General features: G+C 47.9%; 1 protein-coding gene across 2 annotated transcripts in view; it reads left to right on the top strand.

The window, feature by feature from the left end:
* Positions 1-23174, top strand: part of Fli1 (Fli-1 proto-oncogene, ETS transcription factor) — a 119334-nt gene that overhangs the window by 59470 nt on the left and 36690 nt on the right. For both annotated transcript variants that reach the window (XM_042280617.2, XM_076575949.1), the window contains exons 2-4: positions 5400-5611; positions 17061-17215; positions 21351-21554. In XM_042280617.2, the coding sequence (XP_042136551.1) occupies positions 5400-5611; positions 17061-17215; positions 21351-21554 (571 nt within the window). The remainder of the gene's footprint in view (positions 1-5399; positions 5612-17060; positions 17216-21350; positions 21555-23174) is intronic.

Below are 23174 nucleotides of genomic sequence, written 5' to 3'. Positions count from 1 at the left end.
GCTCCAAGGTCTGCGTTCTTTGGGGGAGGAATTCTGCCTGGCACTCTGGAGCCAGCTGTCCAACTGAATTAAGATTTCCAGAGAAGCAGGACCAATAGAAGAAATGGATTGATAGGTAGATTACAGATAGGCTTATTGGGAGAATGATCTCACATGGTCATGGAAGCTTGGCACTTTCAAAATGCCCCATCTGCAAGCTGGAGAACCAGGGGAGTGAGTGCTATGACTGATCCTAGAAGCCCAGGTGCGGCTATTGCAAGCCCTGTGTCCCAAGGCCACATCCAGGGCTCTGATGTTAAAGGTCAGAAAAAGGATGGTTGTCCAAGACTTAAAAAAAAAAGAGACACCAAGCAAATTGGCCTCTCTCCTTGAGCTATCCGCCTTTTGAGAAAACACATAGGGGAGAAGGAGGCATTGCTCAGGCTCCATCTGCCTACCCCCATCTCCACTGCAAACATCCTCTGGCCATCTCTTGGTACCAGCTTTAAATCTAAGTGTGTAAGCACTTACTATGTTCCAAGAACATTGAAGAAACAATTAGGCAGTTTACTCAGATTATGTCATTTTGTTTTCATTTACAACCTACAGGGTTAGAGCTTGTTGACACCCTCAAGCTACCAGGTGAGAAAACAAGGTTCCTACAGTATAAAGACATGCCACCGAGAACTCAAGGAACAGCATTGGTGCTTGTATTGGTATCACCGAGAACTCAAGGAACAGCATTGGTGCTTGTATTGGTATTTAGACCTTCTCTGGCTCCAAAGACTGAAGTTATAAAGGTCACTTCAAAGGTCCAGTTGTCTAACTGGACAAACAAAGGTTCTCACCAAGGAACCAGGGAGTGGTAGTGCTTATGTGCCCAAGCAGAAGGCCTGGGCTGAAATCCCACATCATCCTCAGAAGTCACTTCACTTCTCTGAATATCCACCTTATTACCTGAAAAAAAAAATGAGGTTAAAATAGCTACAGCTCTCATTATATTGCTGAGAGGGCTGAATTAGGTGTTTCATGTAAACATAATTTTGCAATTAGTAAGAGCTTCGCTCATTGTCTTCTGTTTCTATTTATTTTTATAATTTAAGAAGACTAGGTTTATTAGAAGTCATATAGGAACTTACCTTATCCATACTAGGTAAGGAAGGCAGTCTTCATCAGAGCATATGTATCAGTCATTGGTGGCACACATCTGCTGGCTCCCTGAACCAAGGCATTGGGAGAAGGGAGTTTCTCTGGGCAAAAGCAGGCTATCTGCTACTCCACTGCTTTGGCTCAGAGCTCAGCCCACTACCTCAAGTAGCTCCTCTGAGAGAACTCTAGGGGAAGGGGACACCACAAGGTTCCAATATTCTAGAGCACTTAGCAGCTTGGAGCAGGGAACAGATGCCACCTTCCGGGTCTACGGCTCTGGAGCTAAGGTACCAGCCCATCCTGACTATAGAACGCAAAATTGCGTCTAAGGAACCAACTCCTGAGCCTGTCCAGCTTCCTTCTACTGACCACTATTGGGGTGATAAGAAATCTTAGAGCTCAGCATCACACAAGGTAGGGAACCCATTTTTAAGTAACATGAACCCAACAAGTCTTTCCAAGAAAACATTTTTTTCTGGATGTAATCGTAATTGTCCGAAGTCCATAGAAGAAGCAAACTCATTAGAAACCAAGAATGATGGTGAACTCCCCCAAAAATGATGGTGAACTCCTCCACTGATGCTCTTCTTATATCCAGTCTACTGCGCCGCAGACAGGGGTTCCTAGCATCTCACCACAGCGTGATGCTTATTCCTATAGAGTTTGAAGTACACGTAAGAGTTTTGAGTTTAAACATTAAACGCTTTAAAGTTCAACTAAAGATCTTCCTAGAGCACACACACAGTAAGTAGCATCTGCTGATGAGGCAGGCCTACAAGGGAGAGTGCAAGTGCCCTGGCACCGTACTCTTACCTGCTTGCTGCAGCTGCACTTGGTACCTGCTCCCACATCTCACTACCCATGGTGACTCCTGTCAGTCTCCAGTGGCAACACAAAGGTCTGCCACCATCACCCAGCACCAGTCCTTTCTTTGCACTCTCCCTGTCTTCTGTCTCCATCACTGATGCCCATTATCTCCAAAGCAGTAGAGGGCTCCTCACTGTCACTGGTCCTCACAGAAGTGGCGGGGAGCCACGGGCATGGTCTCTGGCTTGAGTGACAAAGGGATGCTGTTTCCTTGCAGACATGGCAAGCATGTCCTACACAACTGTAATTTTTCATGTGGGCCCAGAATCAGGTTGTTTGGCAATTCATCTTCCCACATATTTTACTGTATTGCTGTTGGCAACTTTCAGATTTCCAGATTCAGTCCAAAAGCCAGACAGGAAACAACCCTTTTTCCTTCGTTCTCTCTTTCTAACCTCATTCATCTACAGAGTCTGTTCTCCATGCTGCTATGGGAAGAAAACTCTTTGTCAATGACTGTAAATAGAATCAGTCCTCCAACTGTGTGTGTGCACATGGACATGTGGAGTGTCTGTGTGTCTGTGTTTCTGTGTGTCTGTCTGTGTTTCGGTGTATGTTAAAAGCTCAGAGACTCAGGACATTTTCAGGAAGGTTTGCATTGAGTACAAAAGGCCCCAGTGAAAGCCGTTGGAACTACAGAGGCTGTAGTGAGAAATCACAAATGGTATGACAGACAGGGCAAGGCTGAGTTCTTGAAAAGTAAGAGACTGAGCATAGATTGTCCATGGTAGAAATACAGCGAGTTCTTGGAGGAAGACTGTCTGGGGACAAGCCGTATTCACAGCCTTTGCGAGGAACTGGATCTGGTCTGAGAATCGGTGCTAGGGACTGGGGGAGGGGAGAGGGTAAAAGCACTGTGAAAGAAGACAGATCTGTGCGCATGTACCTGGCTGGGTACAAGGGTCAGAAGTATGGGGCATCTGGGGGCCAATCAGGGCACTCACTCTCTTCCTGTGACATGGCCTCTTGACTAAAGTCACCTTTGATTGGAGCTGTAAACTTTTAAAGGAAAGTTTTATTCTAAAATGAATTCAAACTGGTTCTATGCCGTTCTGCTCTTGCACCCTGCCTCCTGATGTGGGGATGTGTGTCTTCTTCCTGCACACCTCACTTTCTTAAGAAGTGTCTGAAAGTCTCGCCTACCAAGCCTAGGCTCCCCCATTGGTTCCCTGGTGCAACCTCTTGGCTGTGTGTCCTGGTTGTACCATCTGTACGTCCGTCCCCTTGGACTCAGCAATCCTGCCTTTTCCTGGTTTTGACCTCCCTGTTTTTATGGCAGTAATGACAGGGACTGTCTGCTCTTCACCTCAGCATCCCCATGTCAGCTTCTGCCTCCAAGATCTCCAGGATTCTGCTGGAACTCCCAGGACTAAGTAGTGATTGACCAAGGGGTGTAGACTGCTCTCCACAGCAGACACCTGCTTAGATGGCATCTCTCCCTACAACAGAGCTGGGGTGTAGTCTGCATTTTTGTTGTCAAAAGGAGACTGAGGCATCTTGGGTGGCACCCAAGTCATGTCAAAGATCCATACTCAGCCCTCTGAAAGGCTATAACTTCACTTTTTTTTTTCAACTTGGAGCTATGCCCTAGGTGCCCAGGTTGAAGTTTAAATTTGTTTGGGACATGAAGCCAGAGCAGATCCTTAACTGAAGTGAAGAGAGGATCTAATAACCAAAATACAAATGGTCTCCAGAGCCACAGCCTTCACCTGAACATTACAGAGGGGCGGCAGGTGGAACACAAGAGTCCCAGCATACATTAGGTCTGTACCAAGGACAACCAGACATACCAAGGGTGTTTGTCTTAGAGAACACCTTCCAGGCAGAGATATGAATTATGTGGGGAAAGTGGGCAAATCTGAAGCCTTAAAAAGGTCTCATCATCTATTATTCTGTTCTTAAATAAAGGGAGGGTTGCCATAGCAACACACGGCAAGCTGAGTGGCTTGAACAACATAAATGTATTTGCTCACAGTTCTGAAAACTGGAAATTCAAGGTCAGAGTGGTAGCAGGGCTGGCTTCCTCTGAGGCTTCTCGCTCTGCTTTGCAGATGATCTTTTCCCCTGCATCCCTTGTGTGGTCAGTCCTCGGCACACAGCCTTCCCTGGGGTCTTCGTGTGTCCAAATTTCTTATCATGAGAGAATCCACTGGGTTTAGAGCCCACCTTTACATTCTCTTTTTGACTTTATCATATCCTTAAAGGCCTTATGCCCAAGTAGAATTATAATCTAAGGGGGTTGGTTAGGGCTTTGACATGTGAACTTGAGAGGGAGAAGAATTTAGCATGGAACAAGAATCCAACAGAACCTTTATCTGAATACTAATGGTCATCATTGCTGGTATCTCTGGAGTATTGCTCTGTGCTTGATGCTGCTATAACTATTTCCCATATATTATTCTATCTTTCTTTCACAACTGGATCGCATGTAAAAGTATGTATGGATGATGAGGCAATTATAGATGGCTACCATTTCTTCTGGAACATAATCAGCTTATGTTTGTGCCTTAACTTGGCTCTGGTGAATGTTGTACTCCAGACCATGGCCTTGCATCCCTGTGGCTAAACGTGATTTGGAGTAATGGGGGGATCATATCCCCATGCTTTGATCAGCATGCAGTCTCTGGGAAGAGTAAAGTTGCCTCAACCCACTACCAAAAGCCTCACCTGAATCAGGAGATGGGACAGTGTGAACTGGAAGAGCACACTCTCTTACAGAGACCTCACACTGGCTGCCTCTTCTATATATCTGAGCTTCCTCCTGAGTTATTGGCTGAACCATCAACACTAAGATCCTACGGGACATACTCATACCTGATAGTCAGCCCTCAGCATACCACTGTGTTCTTTCAGGAAAAAAGCTATTCTTGCTTATCTATGAAAACATTGAAATTGACCTAGCTGAAGCTTCCCTGATTCCTTTGTGTGGCACAGATCTAGACAACCTCTCTGGTGACGCTCCACGGCCTCATTCATGAAAAAAAAAAATGCTCATTTTCATCTCCACTAGCAGCTTGACTACCCCCACACAGCTAGTAAAATGTGCTGCTGTCTGTGTCTGGAATCAGAACCAACACTTGGGCCAAATGTTCCACCACTGTGTTCAGCCTCCCCATCTCCACTCTCCTTTAGGCGACTCCTAGTCTGCACACTCAGCAAGTACACCCGTTTCTAGGGCTCTTCCATTGCACTGCTCAGACGCCTGTCTTCCCAGGGTCACCTAGGATGAATTCCTTAAATTTACACAAGGGTAAGCCTGCCCCTGACACTGTGAATCGATTAAACACGGACAATTGCAACTTCAGGACCGGGCAGCCCCATATCACTGTGACATCTTAAAGCAGGGGTGCCCTTAGCCTGAGTGACAAGTGTCACTGAACTCTGTCTCTTCTCCGTGCCCGCAGGAGGCTCTGTCGGTGGTGAGTGACGACCAGTCCCTCTTCGATTCAGCATACGGAGCGGCAGCCCATCTCCCCAAGGCAGACATGACTGCTTCGGGGAGTCCTGACTACGGGCAGCCCCACAAAATCAACCCCCTGCCACCGCAGCAGGAGTGGATCAACCAGCCAGTGAGGGTCAATGTCAAGCGGGAGTATGACCACATGAATGGATCAAGGTAAGCCTGCCAGAGCTGATCTGTATGAGGCCGGGGAACACCCCCCCCCCAACACAATTCTTCCCAGGGCTACCCTGGCAGACAGATCTGCACAAAGTGGCAAATGGCACTCTGGGCTGACCTGGGAGTGCATGTCGGTCCCTAGTCCGTTGTGGCAAGTGAGGTCTACAGAACGGAAGGCTGTGAGCAGAATAGGATGAGGAAGCCCACCTGGCTCTCAGGGTCCAGGCGTAGCCCACAGAAGCCAAGTTGGGGTCAGTCCCCAAGACCCCATTGCAGATACTCAGGAATGCGTGTTTGGTGTCAGGCTCTGGCCCAGGTCCAGCCCCTCTGGGGAAATCACTGAGCAGTAAGATGTCACCCTTCCTGTGCCACTGAGGATGTTTAACCTTCCTGGGTGGGACTCACCAGAGCAAAGATGACCCAACCATTCTTCAAGTAGAAGTGGAGACATGGTGAGAAAGACGGACGGTGCGCAGGAAACGAGCCTCGTATGTGGGAAGTGTGTGGGAAGGGCCTTGGGAAAGGTGTTTGGGCCAGGCACAGCCTCACATGTGGAACTGGGGAGGAGAATCTAGGGATAGAGAGAACACTATAGTGAGGCCCCAAACCATGCACATGGAGCCCAGGCTTCAGGGCCTGCCTCCACATTTTGGCTAAGTTATCTAAATCCATCTGAGTACCAGCTTCATCTCGTCTAAACGAGAGCCAGAACACCTACTTCTTAGCAGGTTCAGTGAGTGTGCTGCCTTAGGGAAAGGACCCAGGACAGTGTCTGTGACTCCAAAGTGCCCAACCGTGTCAGTGACCACTACACACAGAGACCCAAAAGGGAACACTTTAGCCTTGTTCATTACCTGATAATTCCCAATGGATTCCCAGGTAATCCGCTCAGCCTGAAGCAAAAGGATGTGAAAATTAAAAAAAACAAAAACAAAAACAAAAACAAGATAGTACCTTGGTTGATAGGGTAAGAAAGGAGCCTATTCCATAGGCTGAGGCTGACCTTCATCACTGACAGGACACGGAACAGCATCGGAGCCATGAGTCAAGGCTGATGAGGTGACAATCACTGTCCGCAAGGACTGGGCACAGGAGAGGCAGAGAGATAAGAGGCTACTAAAATAGGCCAGATTAGAAATCAAAGTTCTGGGGTAGGTGACAGCAATGATTATGGAAATCCAGGAGAGACACATACAGGGCATATCACAGGGGCAATTACAAGAGCTGGGGCTTAATTAAAACCGAAGCAAAGCAGGCAAGAGAAAAGAACTGGGGGCTGCTGAGTCCAAACGTTTGAAAGGTGGATGTAGTTAGTAGCCACAGGCAGGCGGGAGAGACACTGCCTTGGGGAGGGATGTCACGGTGTCCTTTAGGATCCTCTGTGAACGAGTGGTACCACCTCGAGATTAAAATGTCTCCTGGGTTTTGGAAGGCAAAGCCCAATAGGATTTGGGGCTGGAATTGGGGCTTAGGTATCATCTCCAGGAGGCTTAACTGTGAAAGTGAGTCATGGAGAAGGCTGGTTCTGAGAGGGAGGAGGGAGGGCCAGGGCTGGCGGGGCTGCTGGGAGGGAGTTCCTCCTTGCAGCTGCCTCTGAGTTGCCTTCCAGAACCCTCAATCCTGCCACACTTCCATCCCATTAACTAAAACCAGGAAGTGGAACCTTGGCCACCCGTCCAGGGTCTAGAGTTAAGGAAGCTCAGGGGATCTGAGCCTTGAGTCCCTCCATGGCGGTTCTCTTCTCAGGATGATGATCACGCCGTGATTCTTGTAAGTCCAGTCTTAGTAGAGTTTATCAAATACCTTTATCCACAGTCTCTATCACTTGCTCTCTGCCACTCTCCTAGGTAGCCAATATTCTAACCTTGTTATTATGCAGAAAGGAAGCCAAGAGAGGCCACACTGGCACCAGCTGAGGCTTTCTGGTTCCTCAGGCATCTTCCTGCACCCCCCTCTCTGCCTGTGCATTGTGGTTCTACACCATGATCTCATTCTGCCAGCACCCTTCGGTGATGAAGCCAGTTCAGAAATGTCTCCACAATTGCCTAGATCACAGGGCGCTCCTGCTCCTTATTGAAAATCCAGATCCCGATGTTGGAGAGTCTATGGTCTTGTTGCTACCTATATCAAGCTATCAGTGCCTGCCAATCCCCTAGTGTCTCTCCAAGCTGCTGCAGAAGCACCCCATGCTTTGCCCTTACCTTCCCAAGGTCTATTCTTCTGACAGGCAACAGTGAGGGACAGCTTTTCACAAGAGGAATCTTCTTGTTCAAACCCTTTAGCATCTTATAACAGAACCTAAAGCCCTTAGCCGAGTCCCACTGCCCATCCCATATTCTCCCTGGCTCCCTTCCTCCCTTCCTCTACCCCATCAGGCAAGACTCTAGCTGCTCCTGGATACCCTAGCACATCACTATCTCAGCTTATCTTCCCCAAGTTCCTTCTTTCTAGAACATTCCTACTCCATTTATTCATATGGTTCTCTCAGATCTTTGCCGGTACATCACCTCTTCAAAGTCTTTCCCTGACAGCCCCCCAATCTAAAACAGAATAGAGTTCTTGTCTTGGCCCTCACTAGCACGTGAGTGCAGCTTCTGCTCACGGAGCAGAACTCCTGTAGTTTTTTAAGGAAAAAACTAAATGGGGCACAGGAAAGTAGACCACGGTCAAGTCGCTTCTTCAAGGTCATGTCATGAAGGTGTTGAGTCTCCCTTACTTGAAACGTTTGGCATATGTTTCAGGTTTCAGATTCTTGCAGATTTTGAAGTGCTTTTACACACAGTGAGATAGCTTGGGGACAAGGCCAATACCTAAGCATGATATTCACTGTTTTGTACGCACACGTGCTCACCACCCAACAGTAAAGCTGTAGTTCCATGCATTTGCATTTGGACTGTCGCCTCTCAGTGAGATCAGGTAGGGAAATTTCTACTTGTGGCCTCCTGTTAGTACCCAAATATTTCAGATTTTAGAGCATTTGAGAAACAGATGTACTTATGGAAGATTCCCCACTGTTACCAACGCCCAGGTCAGGACAGAGGCTGAGCTCTGCCCTGTGGATTTGAAGCATGGGTGGGTGCTAAGGAATCTGCATCTCTAAGCTCACTGTCCCCTTCCCTGCTTCCTGAGGACTCCTGGGTCATCCAGGATAGTGTTCCAAATCTAAGAAAATCCTACAAGAAAACAGACTTTCTGGACCCACTTTCTAGGTCATACCTAGCTTTAATCACACAGACCCTAGCTAGAGGAAGCCTGTGTAAGTCGGGGACTTTTTACTTCTGTAAACTGGGGGAATAGTTACCTGCCTTTGCTTGTAACATCAGCTGGTTCACTTGCTCTGGCTCAGCCGGTAATAGCGTAGGTTCAAAACAGCTAAAATAGTCTCACCTACTCTGCAGAAGCAAAGGTGTAATAAACTCCAGAGCCAGCCACATAGGTACATGGCCTGTTCCTAATCGATATCCTCAAAGCACTCACAAGAAAAACAGTAAAACGCCAGGAACAAAACTTTCAGGAAGACACTTTTATTTAAGATGAAACCATGTCTAGCCTTCACTTATTACTACTTAACTATGCAAAAGAAATGGCGTGTTAAAAACACCAGTCATGGTGGCCTGCACCTGTATAATCCCAGTTGCTGAGGATATGCAGGTGGGTCTCCAAAGATCACTGGATAGACAGCCTGGCCTACTGGGAAAGTTGCAGATCTAATATCACAAAAGGGGAAATGGCTCCTGAGGAATGACACCCAAAGTTTTCCTTTGGTCTCCAGAGGCATACACAGTAGCACATTAACACATGCATGTACAAATGTACACAATACACACTGAGAGAGAGAGAGAGAGAGAGAGAGAGAGAGAGAGAGAGAGAGAGTAAGAAATGAGATGAATCCATAGATGACAGCTCATTTAAATTACCCATCCTGAACACTGCACTTCCCTTATTTTCTGAGTAACACCATTAACAATACTTGGATAGTTGCGTGTTTTTAAAACATTTATAGTTTCATATGTATATGCAATGAATTGTGATTATATTTAGCCCTATCATCCTCTATTATCCCATTTGCTTTCCCTCTGAATGCCTTCCTCTTGCCAACTAGTCCCCCAGGAAGGAAATAACACTCCCATCTGCAGCAACGAACAGTCAGCAGCTCCTCCAGAAGGTGGCGGTGTCTCATGGACACCTCCTCTATCAGTGAATGGATGTTGAAGGCTCCGTCTTTCACAAGTATCCATTGCTGATTGCTGTGGGATGATCTGTATGTCCTGTGGGAGCCCGTTATCGGGTTCCTGGTGGCTTTACCCAGCAGGTCCGCATAGAGGATGATTAAGACCACAAGCCTGAGTTCAGGTGTCTGAGATGGTCTGCACTTGGCTGTGCTGTAGGATGGTCTGTATGTCAAGTTGCTCTGATTGGTCAATAAATAAAACCTGATTGGCCAGTGGCTAGGCAGGAAGTATAGGCGGGACTAACAGAGAGGAGAAATAAAAGAACAGGAAGGCAGAAGGAGTCACTGCCAGCCGCCACCCTGACAAGCAGCATGTGAAGACGCCAGTAAGCCATGAGCCACGTGGCAAGATATAAATTTATGGAAATGGATTAATTTAAGATATTAGAACAGTTAGCAAGAAGCCTGCCACGGCCATACAGTTTGAAAGCAATATAAGTCTCTGTGTATACTTGGTTGGGTCTGAGCAGCTGAGGGACTGGCAGGTGACAAAGATTTGTCCTGACTGTGGGCAAGGCAGGAAAACTCTAGCTATAGCTGATGTATGTTTGTGATTTTAATAGCTATGTGTATCTGTGTGTGAGCATTTTACAGCACTCCTCCCCATCCCTCGGCTCTTCATCCCTTCTTCTCAGTGTTCTGTATGCTTGAGGGTGGGATATGTGACTGAGATGTCTCACTTAAAACTGAGAGCTCAGCGGTAACTTATTCTCAGCATTTGATGAGGTATGAGTCTCTGCACTAACTATCACTCTCTGTAAAAAGCTTTTCTGTTCTAGATTGAGAATAACACTAGTCTATGGAAACAAACATAAATGTTTAAATTTGACAACATGTACATGTGGGGAAGCAACAGTCTTATGTTCTTTTTTTTTATTTTTTTATTTTTTTGGTTTTTCAAGACAGAGTCTCTCTTTGTAGCTTTGCACCTTTCCTGGAACTCACTTGGTAGCCCAGGCTGGCCTCAAACTCACAGAGATCCGCCTGGCTCTGCCTCCTGAGTGCTGGGATTAAAGGCATGTGCCACCACTGCCCGACTACTCTTATGTTCTTATTGACTTCATGATCCTACCAGCCACAGGCTTTTGACCAGGTTTATGGTACCAGAAGGGATGCAGTAGGCTTCCAATCATAGAGTGGCTGGTTACCCACCATACAGTCATGCCACACTTGTATCAGTGGGTATATAGTGCCTGACAGGTCAATATTTTATAGCAAGCATGACTTACAGCAGGAGAGCACTGATACATGTTCTCCCCCAAGAGCCTGCGTAGAGTCTTCTAGCACCCCAAATACCAGCCAGTAGGGAAGAAATTCCCAATCCAGTTCTGGCTCTATTTCTTTGTGTCCTGTGACCAGAACATGTGGCATGTTTAGCATTAGGGTCATGCCTTCTATTTCTGGTGTGTACCAAGACTTGTATACAATTTGATAATTTTCACAAAGTTGGCTTATCATAATACAAACCGCAGGGGAAGGCCAGTGGGATTGTTTAGGGGGTAAAAGTACCTGCCCCCATGCCTGAAGACCTGAGTTCTACCCCCCAGAACATACATGGCAGAATGAGAGACCCAACTCCTTCCAGTTGTCCTCTGATTTCCATACCCAGGCCATGGCACATATATGTCCACACATGTGTGCATACATACACTGGCACACAAAGCAAGTTTTTAAATGTAGAGGAGGATGTAGAAATTCTTCTAAATTTCAAACAAGGAAACAAAGCAGGCCAGACGACTTGGGGGTTCTTGGCTTGTGTCCCCCGGTGCTCTCATGCAGTAGTCACTAACTAGCCCCCTGCTGCTGAGAGCTGGCACTGTGGCTAAACTGTGGCTGAGATGTGCTGTGACGTAATTACACACAAGGGATTTCAAAGTCTCAGTGTGATAAAATGCAGAGCATCTAGGTGACTATTGATTCCTCTGAAACATCTGTGGCTATATTAATATAACAATGCATTTACTCTATTATTCCAATTCATTTAACCTTCTTAGATTCATTTATTTATTTATGTGTGTGGGTGTTTGCATTTGTATATGTGCACCATGTGCCTCCTGGTGCCTGTGGAAGTCAGAAGAGGGCATCAGATCCCCTGGAACTGGAGGTATAGATGGTTGTGAGTAACCACATGGTCCTCTGCAAGAACAGGGGCTCTTAACCACTGAGCCATCTCTCCAGCCTCTCACTTCTTTTCTTTTAATTTTAAAAACTCAGCTACCTGTAAGGTGAAAATGATCCATGTGGCTCAAACATGCAACTCACAATCTACTTGGATTGAACTGTGCTGGGGCAGAATGTTTTGCCCAGTGATTCACAGGGCATCCCTACCATAGTCTTTGAGAAGTGTGGGTTTGTGGGTTACTTCTTCATGCTTATTGGAAGCTCCGTAGATGTTTGTGTCTTTGGGAGGAAGAGGGTACTCAGTGTCTCTCAAACTGCAATACCCTCTTGCCTTTCATTATAGCTGCAAGCCGTCTGGACCAGGGTCAAACGGTCACGCAGAGGGGCTGAGATGTGAGGCATCAGAGATCGTCTGGGTTGCCTGAGTTGTGGGAGGCTTACCCTGTCTCCCTTCCCATCTTCCTGTTGTGGTTGAATCTGGTTCTCTGGTTGCCCTCCAAACAGCCCGGCCCATAGGTTCTGTGTTGGATATAAACTTCAGAAACTTGATCCAAGCTGTGGTCTGCAAATAACTCTCAGCTGTATCCCATCTCAACCATGGGAATTGGAGAAAACAGTGCCTGAAGGAAACACTATCAGTTTGAGAGGGAGAAAACCTAACAACTAGTTTTAGGTACCTGGCATTCAGGATCAGAACTCAGCATCACTTGCTCTGAGATATCCTGGACTGGCCAGCATCATCAGGAGGCACTGAACACCCCAAGAATCCTGTTCCACACCCAAAAAAATGAGCCTCCTCCGCTCTTTCACTTGCGCCTCCCTGACACCTTCCTATATTTCTAAATTCTAAACCTTACACGGGGAGATAGGTAGGACCCACACACCACCTGTGTGCAGTGTTTCCTTTGTTTCTTCTCCTGAAATTACACTTCCTTACCAAAAGCAATGGATCACACATGGATCTCACAGAAACCCTAAAGGCAGGCCAGATTCCTCAGGTGTGCAATGTGCACACTATATGAAAGACACAGGGAGAGACTCTAATGCAACCATGTGGCCAGGGAGCCCTGTGAGCCCTGTGGGCTTTGGGTGCCCCTTGACTGTCAGCAGATCTGTGATCTGACGATGCACCATGTGTCCAGGAGCTCTGAGTGAAATGGCAAGTCCGTGATCCCTTCCTTCCTCTGAGGATTTCACACCTTGTTTTATACTGCTTAAGAGGCTGAAGGTGCTTTTGTGAACCACTGGCAGTCTTTTTAAAGCAGTGTTCAATAAACACACAGGAATCGAAGCTTCTGCCTCGGATGGTTATATCCTACTGCTGTGGCCTGCTGTCTGTGGCCCTCCCCAGGCCTGAGGTGGAGATGCTCAGAGTTACACTCTCAAGCCATCTCTTCCTCCCTGCTCTATTGTGGCAGCCTCCAGCCCTCTTGTCACCTGCCCCAGTACAGTCAGCTGCCCGTGGGCCCCAACCCCTAGCTTGCTCTAAGTACAGGTCTCAATACAAATTAGCAGCAGCCGTATGGGCAAAATGAATGGCCAGACCTCTTCCCCGCTCCGGGGCTCCCCGCCTCTCCTCTCTCTTGTTTTCCTCAAGCCCTCTTCACAGGCGCCAGCTGCCTCATTAAAGTGCAGCCTTTATGCTAGGCTTCACCTGGACAGGCAGTGGTCACCAAGCCCATGGCTGTGCCGTCCGGCTGAGGCACAGAGGATGGAGGCGAATCTGGTAGGCAAGTGCGCAAGCCCGCGAGGTATGGTTTCCTTCTTTCTCACCCTGAACGAGTGTAGGACGGCCAGCTCTGCAGAGGGCAAAGGACTTGGGTGCGTGTCCGGCCTTTTTTCTAAGGAAGGCCTTTTGCAGGCCTTGATGGCAGCTCTCTGGGACCAAGAAAGGGGCCTTTTTCCAAAGAAGGCAAGGGAGGGGCAGCCAGGCAGGTAACGGGCCCCTAGGGTACAGCCGGAAGAAGGCTGGAGGAGGGGCGGCAGCTAGGATTGCTGTGAGCTAGCGAATGGAGTGCCACTCACTGGTCAGCTAGACTAGATGCTGCCGAACCCAGGGGAGCCCTGCTCTTCTGCACCTGCTTCCTGTCCATGCCCAGGGCACCCTCGTCATCGGTCACTCTCAGGCAAGCTTTGTTTTGTGTCTCATCTTTTTTTACTCTGTAGCGTGGGGACAACCTTGTCACCCATGCACCACTGTGCACAACTCCAAACCATAAGGGCCACTAATGTGGACACTTCTGAGGTTCTAACCTCTGCCTGGCAAGAAGCCAGTTTTAAATGCAGAAATCCCAAGGCTCGACTCCTATGAAAAAGAACATTTTGAAATTCTTCCCCCCCCCCCACACACACACTCTTACCCCCCCACCCCCCACCCTCCCACCCCCCCACCCCCTGTCATCATAAGATTGCTAAAGGAAGGCCTCGAAATAGGCATCTCCTCTGCTACCACTGAATCTGGCTGTCTGGCTCTGGGCGCCCTGCATAGGAAGTGTGTGTGTGTGTGTGTGTGTGTGTGTGTGTGTGTGTGTGTGCGCGCTGTCCCCCATCCCCAACCCTACCCCTGCCAGCCCATGAAAATCCCACTATCTTGGTTACAGGCCAACTTAATTCTCCAAGCTTCTCTGGCATTTGGATGATTTTTCATCTGATAAGAATCTGGGGAAGACAACAAGATTGTGGTGGTGTGAGCTCCTGCGTGTGCTTGTGCTTGTGCGTGTGCGTGTGCGTGTGTATGTATGTATGTATGTATATGTGTCAGCATATACCTGCATATCTGTGATAAAGGGTGTTCATTTATCATAACCATATGTGTGTGATAACCTATGAGTGTGTGCATGTGTATATTATATACATAATAGAGTGTATACATGTGTTTTATATGACAGAATATGTATGGCTGTATGAATGCGTGTATGGAGTACATATGTATACATTTGTATTGTGTGTAGAGGTATATGATGGGCCATGGATATGGGTATATGTGTGTGTGCATGTACTGTGTGAAGTAGCACGTGTGTGTACATATGTATGCACATGAATATATGTGGTGAAGTATGTGGATATATACACGTGTGTTAGCATTGTGTATGTGATGTATGTAGTAAAGTGTGTAGAGTGTAGCGAATTGTGTGTGTACATATGTAGTAAAGTTAGAGTCTGAATATTTTCATTATGTATATGTGTGCTGTGTGTGATGAAATGGATGTGTGAGTGTGTATGCACACACATGCATAGTTTTCCTGGGGGTGGGGCAGAGTGCTCGGGCCAGTGCAGCTTAGACACAGGCACCCGGGTCTGACTGGGGCTGCTTCATCTCAAGCCAAGTCCTTCAACAGCCGAAGCCAAAGGGCCGAGCACTGGTGAAAAGTCCCGACATGCTACCGCCTCCCCTCCGACTGCCATGGGGACATTAAACCTTCAACAATCTGGGACTCTGACGGCTGGTTCTTGGTTCTCTGCCTGGAAAAACAGTAGGCAAATAGTAAAACCTTAAATTCTAACATGTGTAAGTTATACATCTTATTTTCATTTTCAGCCCATGTTCTCCTCGGTAAGACATCAGGAAAAAATTACCGTCTGACTTCTAATATCTCAGTGGAGCATTTATCTCCCGGCCATGATAAGTGATCTGCAATATTTTTTTCCTTTCAGATTAAGAAACAAATTCATTTAATTTTCTTTATTGAATGTGCTCAGGCCTCCCCACTCTGCCTGACTCTCAGGAGTCCTGGACTGTTCCCCCTCCTCCTGGGCTGGTGACTGCTCTCCTGGTTGTGGGAATGGGTGGCTCCCCAGCACTCCTTCAGGGCTCTCAATCTGTTCGTGCTCATTGCAGAAGACAGACAGCAGAGTGACTGGAGACAGCAGTTAGGCCAGGGAGCTAGGGAGAGGTTAGCATGCCGAGCTGGCAGACTGTAATCTAGACCTTGTCTGATCTCCTTGGTTTGAAGGCCGGGTTTGGCACTCTCAAGAGAACTGGCCATCTCCCAGGCTGCCCAGATGATGCTTGCTGCCTGGCGTTACCATACCACAGCCCCCACTGCACCTTCTAGGAGTCTGCTCTGGTTCTGCTTCTTGGAAGGACTGAGTAAAAGCTGGGTGAGGCGGGATGGCACCTCTCCTGGCATGCTGAGAGCGCCATGATGTTATGTTGATGGTCACTGGGGATGGGTAGAGTATTCTGTGTGTACTCAGCTGCCTCAGTTGACCACAGGGGGTGCGTCAGTCAACCTCCTCAGCCCAGTGCCCAGTGCCAGATGCTGCAAACATCAGATGCTAACTGGGCTGTGCTGTTTGAGTCCAAGATGGGCGATGTGCTTTCTCCTTTGCACATGTCCATATTGTGAACTTCTGTGAGCTTACTGTTCAGGGCTGTTAAACGCCACAAGAGTCATTGCAGATCAGGATGGCCGTCCTGGGTGCTATTCCTCTTCCTTGCATCGCCCAGCTCTTCAGTATGTGAACTTTAATTGAAAAGCTCAACAATGGGGAACTGAGTCCTGTATCCACCTTTACTAACTATGCGGTTCTGCCAGTCAGCACATCTTTCCATTCTGGTAACATAAAGGGGAGGTAGTAACTTACCCTTGCTCCACAGATCTGGAAGGGTTGTTGGGAAAGTCAGATAAAGCAAACAGTGTATGAAAAATACACTAACATGGTACGTGTGCGGTAGAAATAGCTGGACCAGCGAGTGATGACACTATCTCAAGAAACGTCAGTGACAGGCCACATCGCACGCTGTGATCAGACCTATAACAGAGGAAGACACAAAGTGCTATAGGACTATGGCAAAGGCCTGTCTAAGAAAATGACTAGCAAACGTGGAAAGGGTTGGCCCCTGGCAATCTGGTTGAAACTGGACCCTGCAGACAGACTGGGAGGGCTGCAGGCCACTGAAATGCATTCAGCCGGGAGGCACAGTGCTTATGACAGAGTCAGGCTGGGTTCTTCATGGAGGGTGGCAGTAAGAGCTCATCATCACTGTCATCACTCTCCCGTGGGTGTCTAAGGGACTGGCCAGCCCTGCTGAAGCTGGAGTGATATGTCCCCACAGCGATGATTTTTTATCTTTGTCTCCTCTCGCTCCAGGGAGTCTCCTGTGGACTGCAGTGTCAGCAAATGCAACAAGCTGGTGGGCGGAGGTGAAACCAACCCCATGAACTATAATAGCTACATGGACGAGAAGAATGGCCCCCCTCCTCCCAACATGACCACCAACGAACGGAGAGTCATTGTGCCTGCAGGTACCTTGGAAACCAGCTGCCTGGCCAGTGCCCACATTTCCATTATCCGGGGGGGGGTCTGTAGTGGAAGGGTAGGCCTGTCCCTTGGAACATGGAAACCCTACCCAACTCCCTAGTCTTCAGGGAATGCAAACCAGGGAAAGTTGTACATCCTCCCCAACTCCCTAGCTACCATCCAAGGCAGGATCTCAAATGTCACCAGAACCCTGGCATGCAGATTCCAGAAGCCCCTCTGTCAAGCACAGGACAAGGCAGATTTTTCCATGAGTGGCCTGGTACTCCAGGATGAAACCTGCTCAGAGAGCGGAGGCAAGGCTGCCTCACACCACCATTCCTTCCTGTAAGAAGTGCAGCTCCCCGTGTCCACCCTTCCCTCAGGCATGTGCTTCCTGGCCTCCGCTAGGTTCCACCTTCCCAAAATTACAGCCAGCTCTTTCAGTTTTAAAATAGAAATAACTATATTTAACAAACGGAACGCCTCCACGTGTGTTGCCACGAGTTATGTCATTATGTAGAAATAGCCTCTCTTTGTCCTAGGTATTGGTGCTGTTGGTTACAGGGGTGGGGGTCCATTGTTAAGTCCGCCGGTCTGTTGGATGGATGCTACCTGGGCCAACCCCAGTATACTCTGTTGCCTGGACATGGAGGGATTCCGAAAACTGCCACTTTAGGGTGGGTGCCAGGTGGAAGGGGCAGAACATCCAGAGCTTGAACAAACTGAATTACAAGGCAAGGGCTCAAACAAATCTAACCAAAATAACTTCACCAGCAAGGCTGGCTCCCTCCATCTGTAAACCTGTAGACACAGTTGTGTCTTAGAAGGATTAGCTGTTTCCAAGGGAGTTTGGAGGGACTTGTCTATTGATCTGAAGGATGATTTTTGTGATAGGCATATCCTTCCTCTGCCTTGGGTGATTGTTTCTATAGGAAGTTGTGTCTATTCTCCTAGAGTGACAGCTACATTTCTGAGTTCTAGGCTAAATTCCACATGGCAGAGGGTTTAGACGATGCTGGAATAGAGGCAGAGGAGGAAGGGCTCCTGGGTGGTGTTCTGCAGTTCACAGAACTAAAAGTGCTTGGGCAGAATCTTCTTCAAACATAGGGACTGATTGCAAGGAGAGCATCACCTGTTTTATTTGTTTGTTTGTTTGTTTGTTTGTTTGGGTTGTTGGAGACAGGAGTTCACTGTTGTAGCACAGGCTGTCCTAGAACTCACTGTGTGAGCCAGGCAGGACCTTGCTGCAATCCTTCTGCTCCTGCCTCCTGAGACCTGGGACTAACTACAGATGTGTGCCACCTGTGCCTGGCCAGAAGCGCTTCATTTAGCAGGGTTCCACAGGTGCCAGTATAATGCCAATAGCTTTCTCCGAGGCATTATCATATCATCCAATTGCTTTGTCACCGCCCCCAGTGACAGCTGGTGATGGCTAGCCCAGGAGGTCTTCTCCCTACTTTCAGACTGTAAAATCATATTGAAACAGGCCTTTGCTATCAAAATCTCCTGCTCCAACCTCCTAACACAGGAAGGAACTCTTGAGGGAATGAACCATCAGGAGCTTGGCGATTACCTCAGAACCAGGCTATTGTAACCATCTTGCTTTGGTTGTCATAAGGAAGGGCATTGTGGGAAGAAGGAGGAAAAGGGGCCAGACTGCTTGGCTGACTCTCTTTAAATTGTGTTGAAACGCTTTCAAGGGGATTGGCAAAAGGCTGGTCTTCAGTGGACTGATTTAACCATGGCAGTAAAAAAAAGAAAAATGGCATAAATCCTTATCAAGCTGTTTCAAAGCATTTGGCATAATGAATTCATGAGCCCAGACCTGCTCAGTTCTTCTCCCACTGGCTAGATCTGTAAGCATTACCCTTACACAGTCTGCCTTCCTCCAGGTCAGCATCCTGGACGCAAGGGAAAGTCTCCTCTGGGCAAGTCCACAAATCAAGGCAATAAAACATTAGTGGAAGAACCGATTGAATTTATGATGGGAATTTAAGACAAGTATAAATGAAGGCCCTAGTTAATCACCATTTCCACATCGAGAAGGGAAGGAGCAAGGGCTAAATCGTCCAGGAAATACATTTGGAAGAGTTTAGCGTGATTGTGAGTGGAAGATTTATAATTCATGGTGCTGGAGAAGGAGAGAATTAACATTGTGATAGAGCCCAAAGCAAAGAGAGGAAATAATAAAATAAATAAAATATGGAGCATAAAATTGAATATGCAGTCTCGGATTCTACAAGTAAGGAATTAGGAGAAGCTACGGATGAAATAATATGCTACATAATCCAACTCCCTCTGGGATAGCTTTCTTTAGAATTCTGAGATTTCCATTTGTCCACAGGCCTTGCTTGATTTGAAAAGTAAAGGGGTAAAAACTAAACCAGAAGTTTATCTGAAGAAGGCAAATACACACACACCCAAGGAGGCTGGCGACAGAGAAATTCTGGGTTCTGGCCCAAGGTTTTGCAGTTCCAAATGAGTTAAGGCAGGACCCTGATGAAACAGGACTGAGGGGACCTCAGGGGACCTGCTTCTCCAACTATGTGACATCTTTTGAAGGCTCCTATAGGAACCCCAGCAGTAGTTCCTGAGGCAAAACCTCCATAACTCCCTATCCATCTATAAAGTGGGTATAACAAAACTCATTTTGTAGATTCTCTTGATAAAAAAAATGGGACAGATAGAGAGCTGGCCTGTGGTAGGATCTCACAGTTGGGCCATCACTTGGTAGGTACATGCTGGATTCTTGGCATGACATGCAGGAACTGTGGCATGTGACTTCCCAGCTTTTTTCTGTGCTTTCTCTCAACCTCTCAAGGGTTTCTTTTATAACCCCTAGAGATCACAGCTCCTGGCTCCCTCCCCACTGCCGTGCTGACCATTTGGATCCTGCTCCTCCTGTGCCTAGAGCTTTTGCAGGCTCTAGAGGGAGAGGAATGTGAGTTGGTTAGAAAGGAGCACAAGTTTCCCTGCTAAATAAGCATGCTAAATGAAACAGACCAAGCAGAAAAGCAGAAGTCGGGAGCGACCAGCTGCCCTGCAATAAAATACCATCTCTTCTCCAGCAAGCCTCTCAGGACTCTCCAAATCCACCCCAGCCCCTTGTTCAAGGAGTTCAAGGCTCCTTGAACTACCATCATGAACTCATTTATTACTTATTGCTTTGATGCCTACATTTTCATAGTGATAGATCTGGGGGAGGGGAGAGAGAGAGAGAGAGAGAGAACGAACAGAGGCCTTATTCCTGTGTTGTTCTCACACACTCACAGTTAAAGAGGTTTCTGTCTATAGCACCATTTATCATCTTTAAGTATTTAAATTTCCCAAAAATATTTAGGGATGGCCTGCTAGAAATCTTCACACAGCTCTGCCCTGAAAGGAGGAAACCCAGATTAGGTTTATGTCAAATAGTAACATCACTGGGTTTTTCAGCTGTCCAGACAGAATTGCAGGAAAAGCACAAGTGTATATATTTCCTCTTCTACAGGCATCTGAAGAATCAGTGTGCCTGCCTCCTTGCACTCATTAATATTCTTAAGATACAAATGGCTCCCCTTTCAGAAACATTGCTCACTGGGCCTGTAGGATTGTTTATTCTCATTTTGATGCCACTGTTTCTCGGGCCAAGGTTTCAATTGCCCTCCCAAAACTTTAAATAGCATCCTGTCAGGGTATAGGTTGAGGCAGCTAAGAACCTTTCCCAGAGCTAAATGGTTCAGGCATTGCCAGATGCCATGGAGCCAGATGGGGTGTTCTGTGGGGGACCATCTGGAAGGGAGGCGAGGGAGGGGGAGAAAAGAGGGAGGTATAAGAAGAGAAGACAAGGGGAGAGATAAAGACACAGTGACTAGGGAGAGAGAGAAGGAAAAACAGATGAGGAAGAGGGAGGAAGAAGGCGAGAGGGGAGCTAGGAGAGAGAGAGAGAAAGAGGGAGAGAGAGAGAGAGAGAGAGAGAGAGAGAGAGAGAGAGAGAGAGAGAGAGAGAGAGAAGAGAGAGGAAGAGGAAAGAGAGGTCCAGGGAGAGAGAGAGGACATAGGAGGGAGGCAGACAGGAGGAGATGGAGAAGGGAGGGTAAAGGGTAGCCTCGGCTGCTGGAGGCAGCATTTGTGCTGACCATTTGCATCTCTCCCCCACAGACCCGACACTGTGGACAGAGGAGCACGTTCGACAGTGGCTGGAATGGGCCATCAAGGAGTACGGCCTGATGGAGATCGACACCTCCTTCTTCCAGCACATGGATGGCAAGGAGCTGTGTAAGATGAACAAGGAGGACTTCCTCCGAGCCACCTCCCTCTACAACACGGAAGTCCTGCTGTCGCACCTCAGTTACCTCAGGGAAAGTAAGTGCACCGTGTGCTCACACGGCATGGGGGAGCTCCTGCCAGGTCCCCAAGAGCCAACCCAGGGAAAGGAGGTGGGTACATTGCACCAGTCACAAGGGACACATGACAAGGAGCAGCATCCTTACGACTGGAACCTTGACAAGGTCACATGGGTTCCTACAAACCCCACAAGGAAAGACCCAATCCGGGAGTGTCAAGGGAAGCAAAGCAAAAACAGAAAAAAAACACAGCGAGCTTGGACTCGGGGAGGATAACACCAGAGACTAGGTAGGCTCTGGGAAGATCTCGCTTCCAGAACCTTCTGCTACTTAAAACTGCAGAGACAGAGGCTCTGGTTGGAGGTTTTCTAAGGAAACAGTTGGAGTTCTTCCTGGAAATTCTGAACATAGATATGGAGTCTAAGATTGTGGGAGCTGACATATTACTCCTCCTACCCTATCAGTCATTCTGATACCCCATCCCTACCCTACAGGGCTGTTCCCCCCACCGTCACAAAACAAGGAAGTAGCTGGTGGCAAGGGTTGGTTAGGAGATGCTGGAAGCTTTCCCAGAACCGCCTGGACAGTAAAGAGAACGTTGGGGAGGGAAATCTTAATAAGGAAAGAGTTACCCAATAGAAGGTCGCCTAGTGCCGAGCACCCGCCGGTTCCATGTGAATTTTGATGGAGATGGGGTGGAATTCCTTTGGACCTGCTAGTGACCTCAGCCCTAACTCTCCATCAGAAGTCCATGCCAGGTGCTATTCCCATGCTATCTTCAAGTGCTGACGGTATGCTCAGTGGTCTGCAAAGATGAGCTAAAGCCACAGGAAGGCTCATTCTGCATGAAGGCATTCCTATGGAGAGCCATGTCCAAGAGAGGCTGCACAGACCAAGATGCACTGTCCTCTATGAACAGCCTAGTTCGCCAGGGGTATTGCAAGAGTTACACTTTGGGAAGGTCTGGTGGTGTTGAGGCCCCTTTGAATGCTGAGACCTGGGACAAGACTGTGGGGCTGCTTTTCCTGGGCTCATCGGCTCTGGGCTGGTCTACCCTCTGTTGGTCTCCATGGCATGCTCTTAGCGGCTATCGTTGCAATCCATGGTCTCGGTGTAAGAGAGCACTGTGGAGAGCAGGGACAACACACGCAGGCTGGAAAACTCAAAATAAAAATAAATGCATTTGGAAGTTTCCACTGGTGCCTCTGCGCTATGCAGCCACCTCTCAAAGGCAGCTGGTAATGCTGAGAGGGGGTATGCTAGCTCCACAGCCATGACCTCATGTCTGAGTCGCTGCAACATGAGGTCAGTCCAAGAAACAACAATTTTAAAAGGGGGCTGTTCTCTACCTAGTCTTCTCTGACTTTTGGATGACTAGCTTAATAATGATCTGTATTCCTCAGCCTTTAAATGCTTGATGAAAGGGAACAAAAACAAAAACAAAGGCTCTTTGAACAGAGTTCTGCCATGATCCACACGGAGCAGGGGAGACGGGAGACAGAGCGTGCGCACGGGAAGCAGAGGCCAGCAGCGCAGAGCACAGCCAAGCCTGACTCCAAAGCTCCTCCAGCATCCACTGTGAAGGAGGTTGAGTGATCCTCAAGGAAGAAGACATGACAGAGGCCTCAGGGAGCGCCAC

Source organism: Peromyscus maniculatus, chromosome 7, assembly GCF_049852395.1.
Source record: "Peromyscus maniculatus bairdii isolate BWxNUB_F1_BW_parent chromosome 7, HU_Pman_BW_mat_3.1, whole genome shotgun sequence".
NCBI classification, from domain to species: Eukaryota; Metazoa; Chordata; class Mammalia; order Rodentia; family Cricetidae; genus Peromyscus; species Peromyscus maniculatus.
Note: the sequence above shows the minus strand (reverse complement) of the source record. Positions and strands in the feature narration are given on the sequence as shown.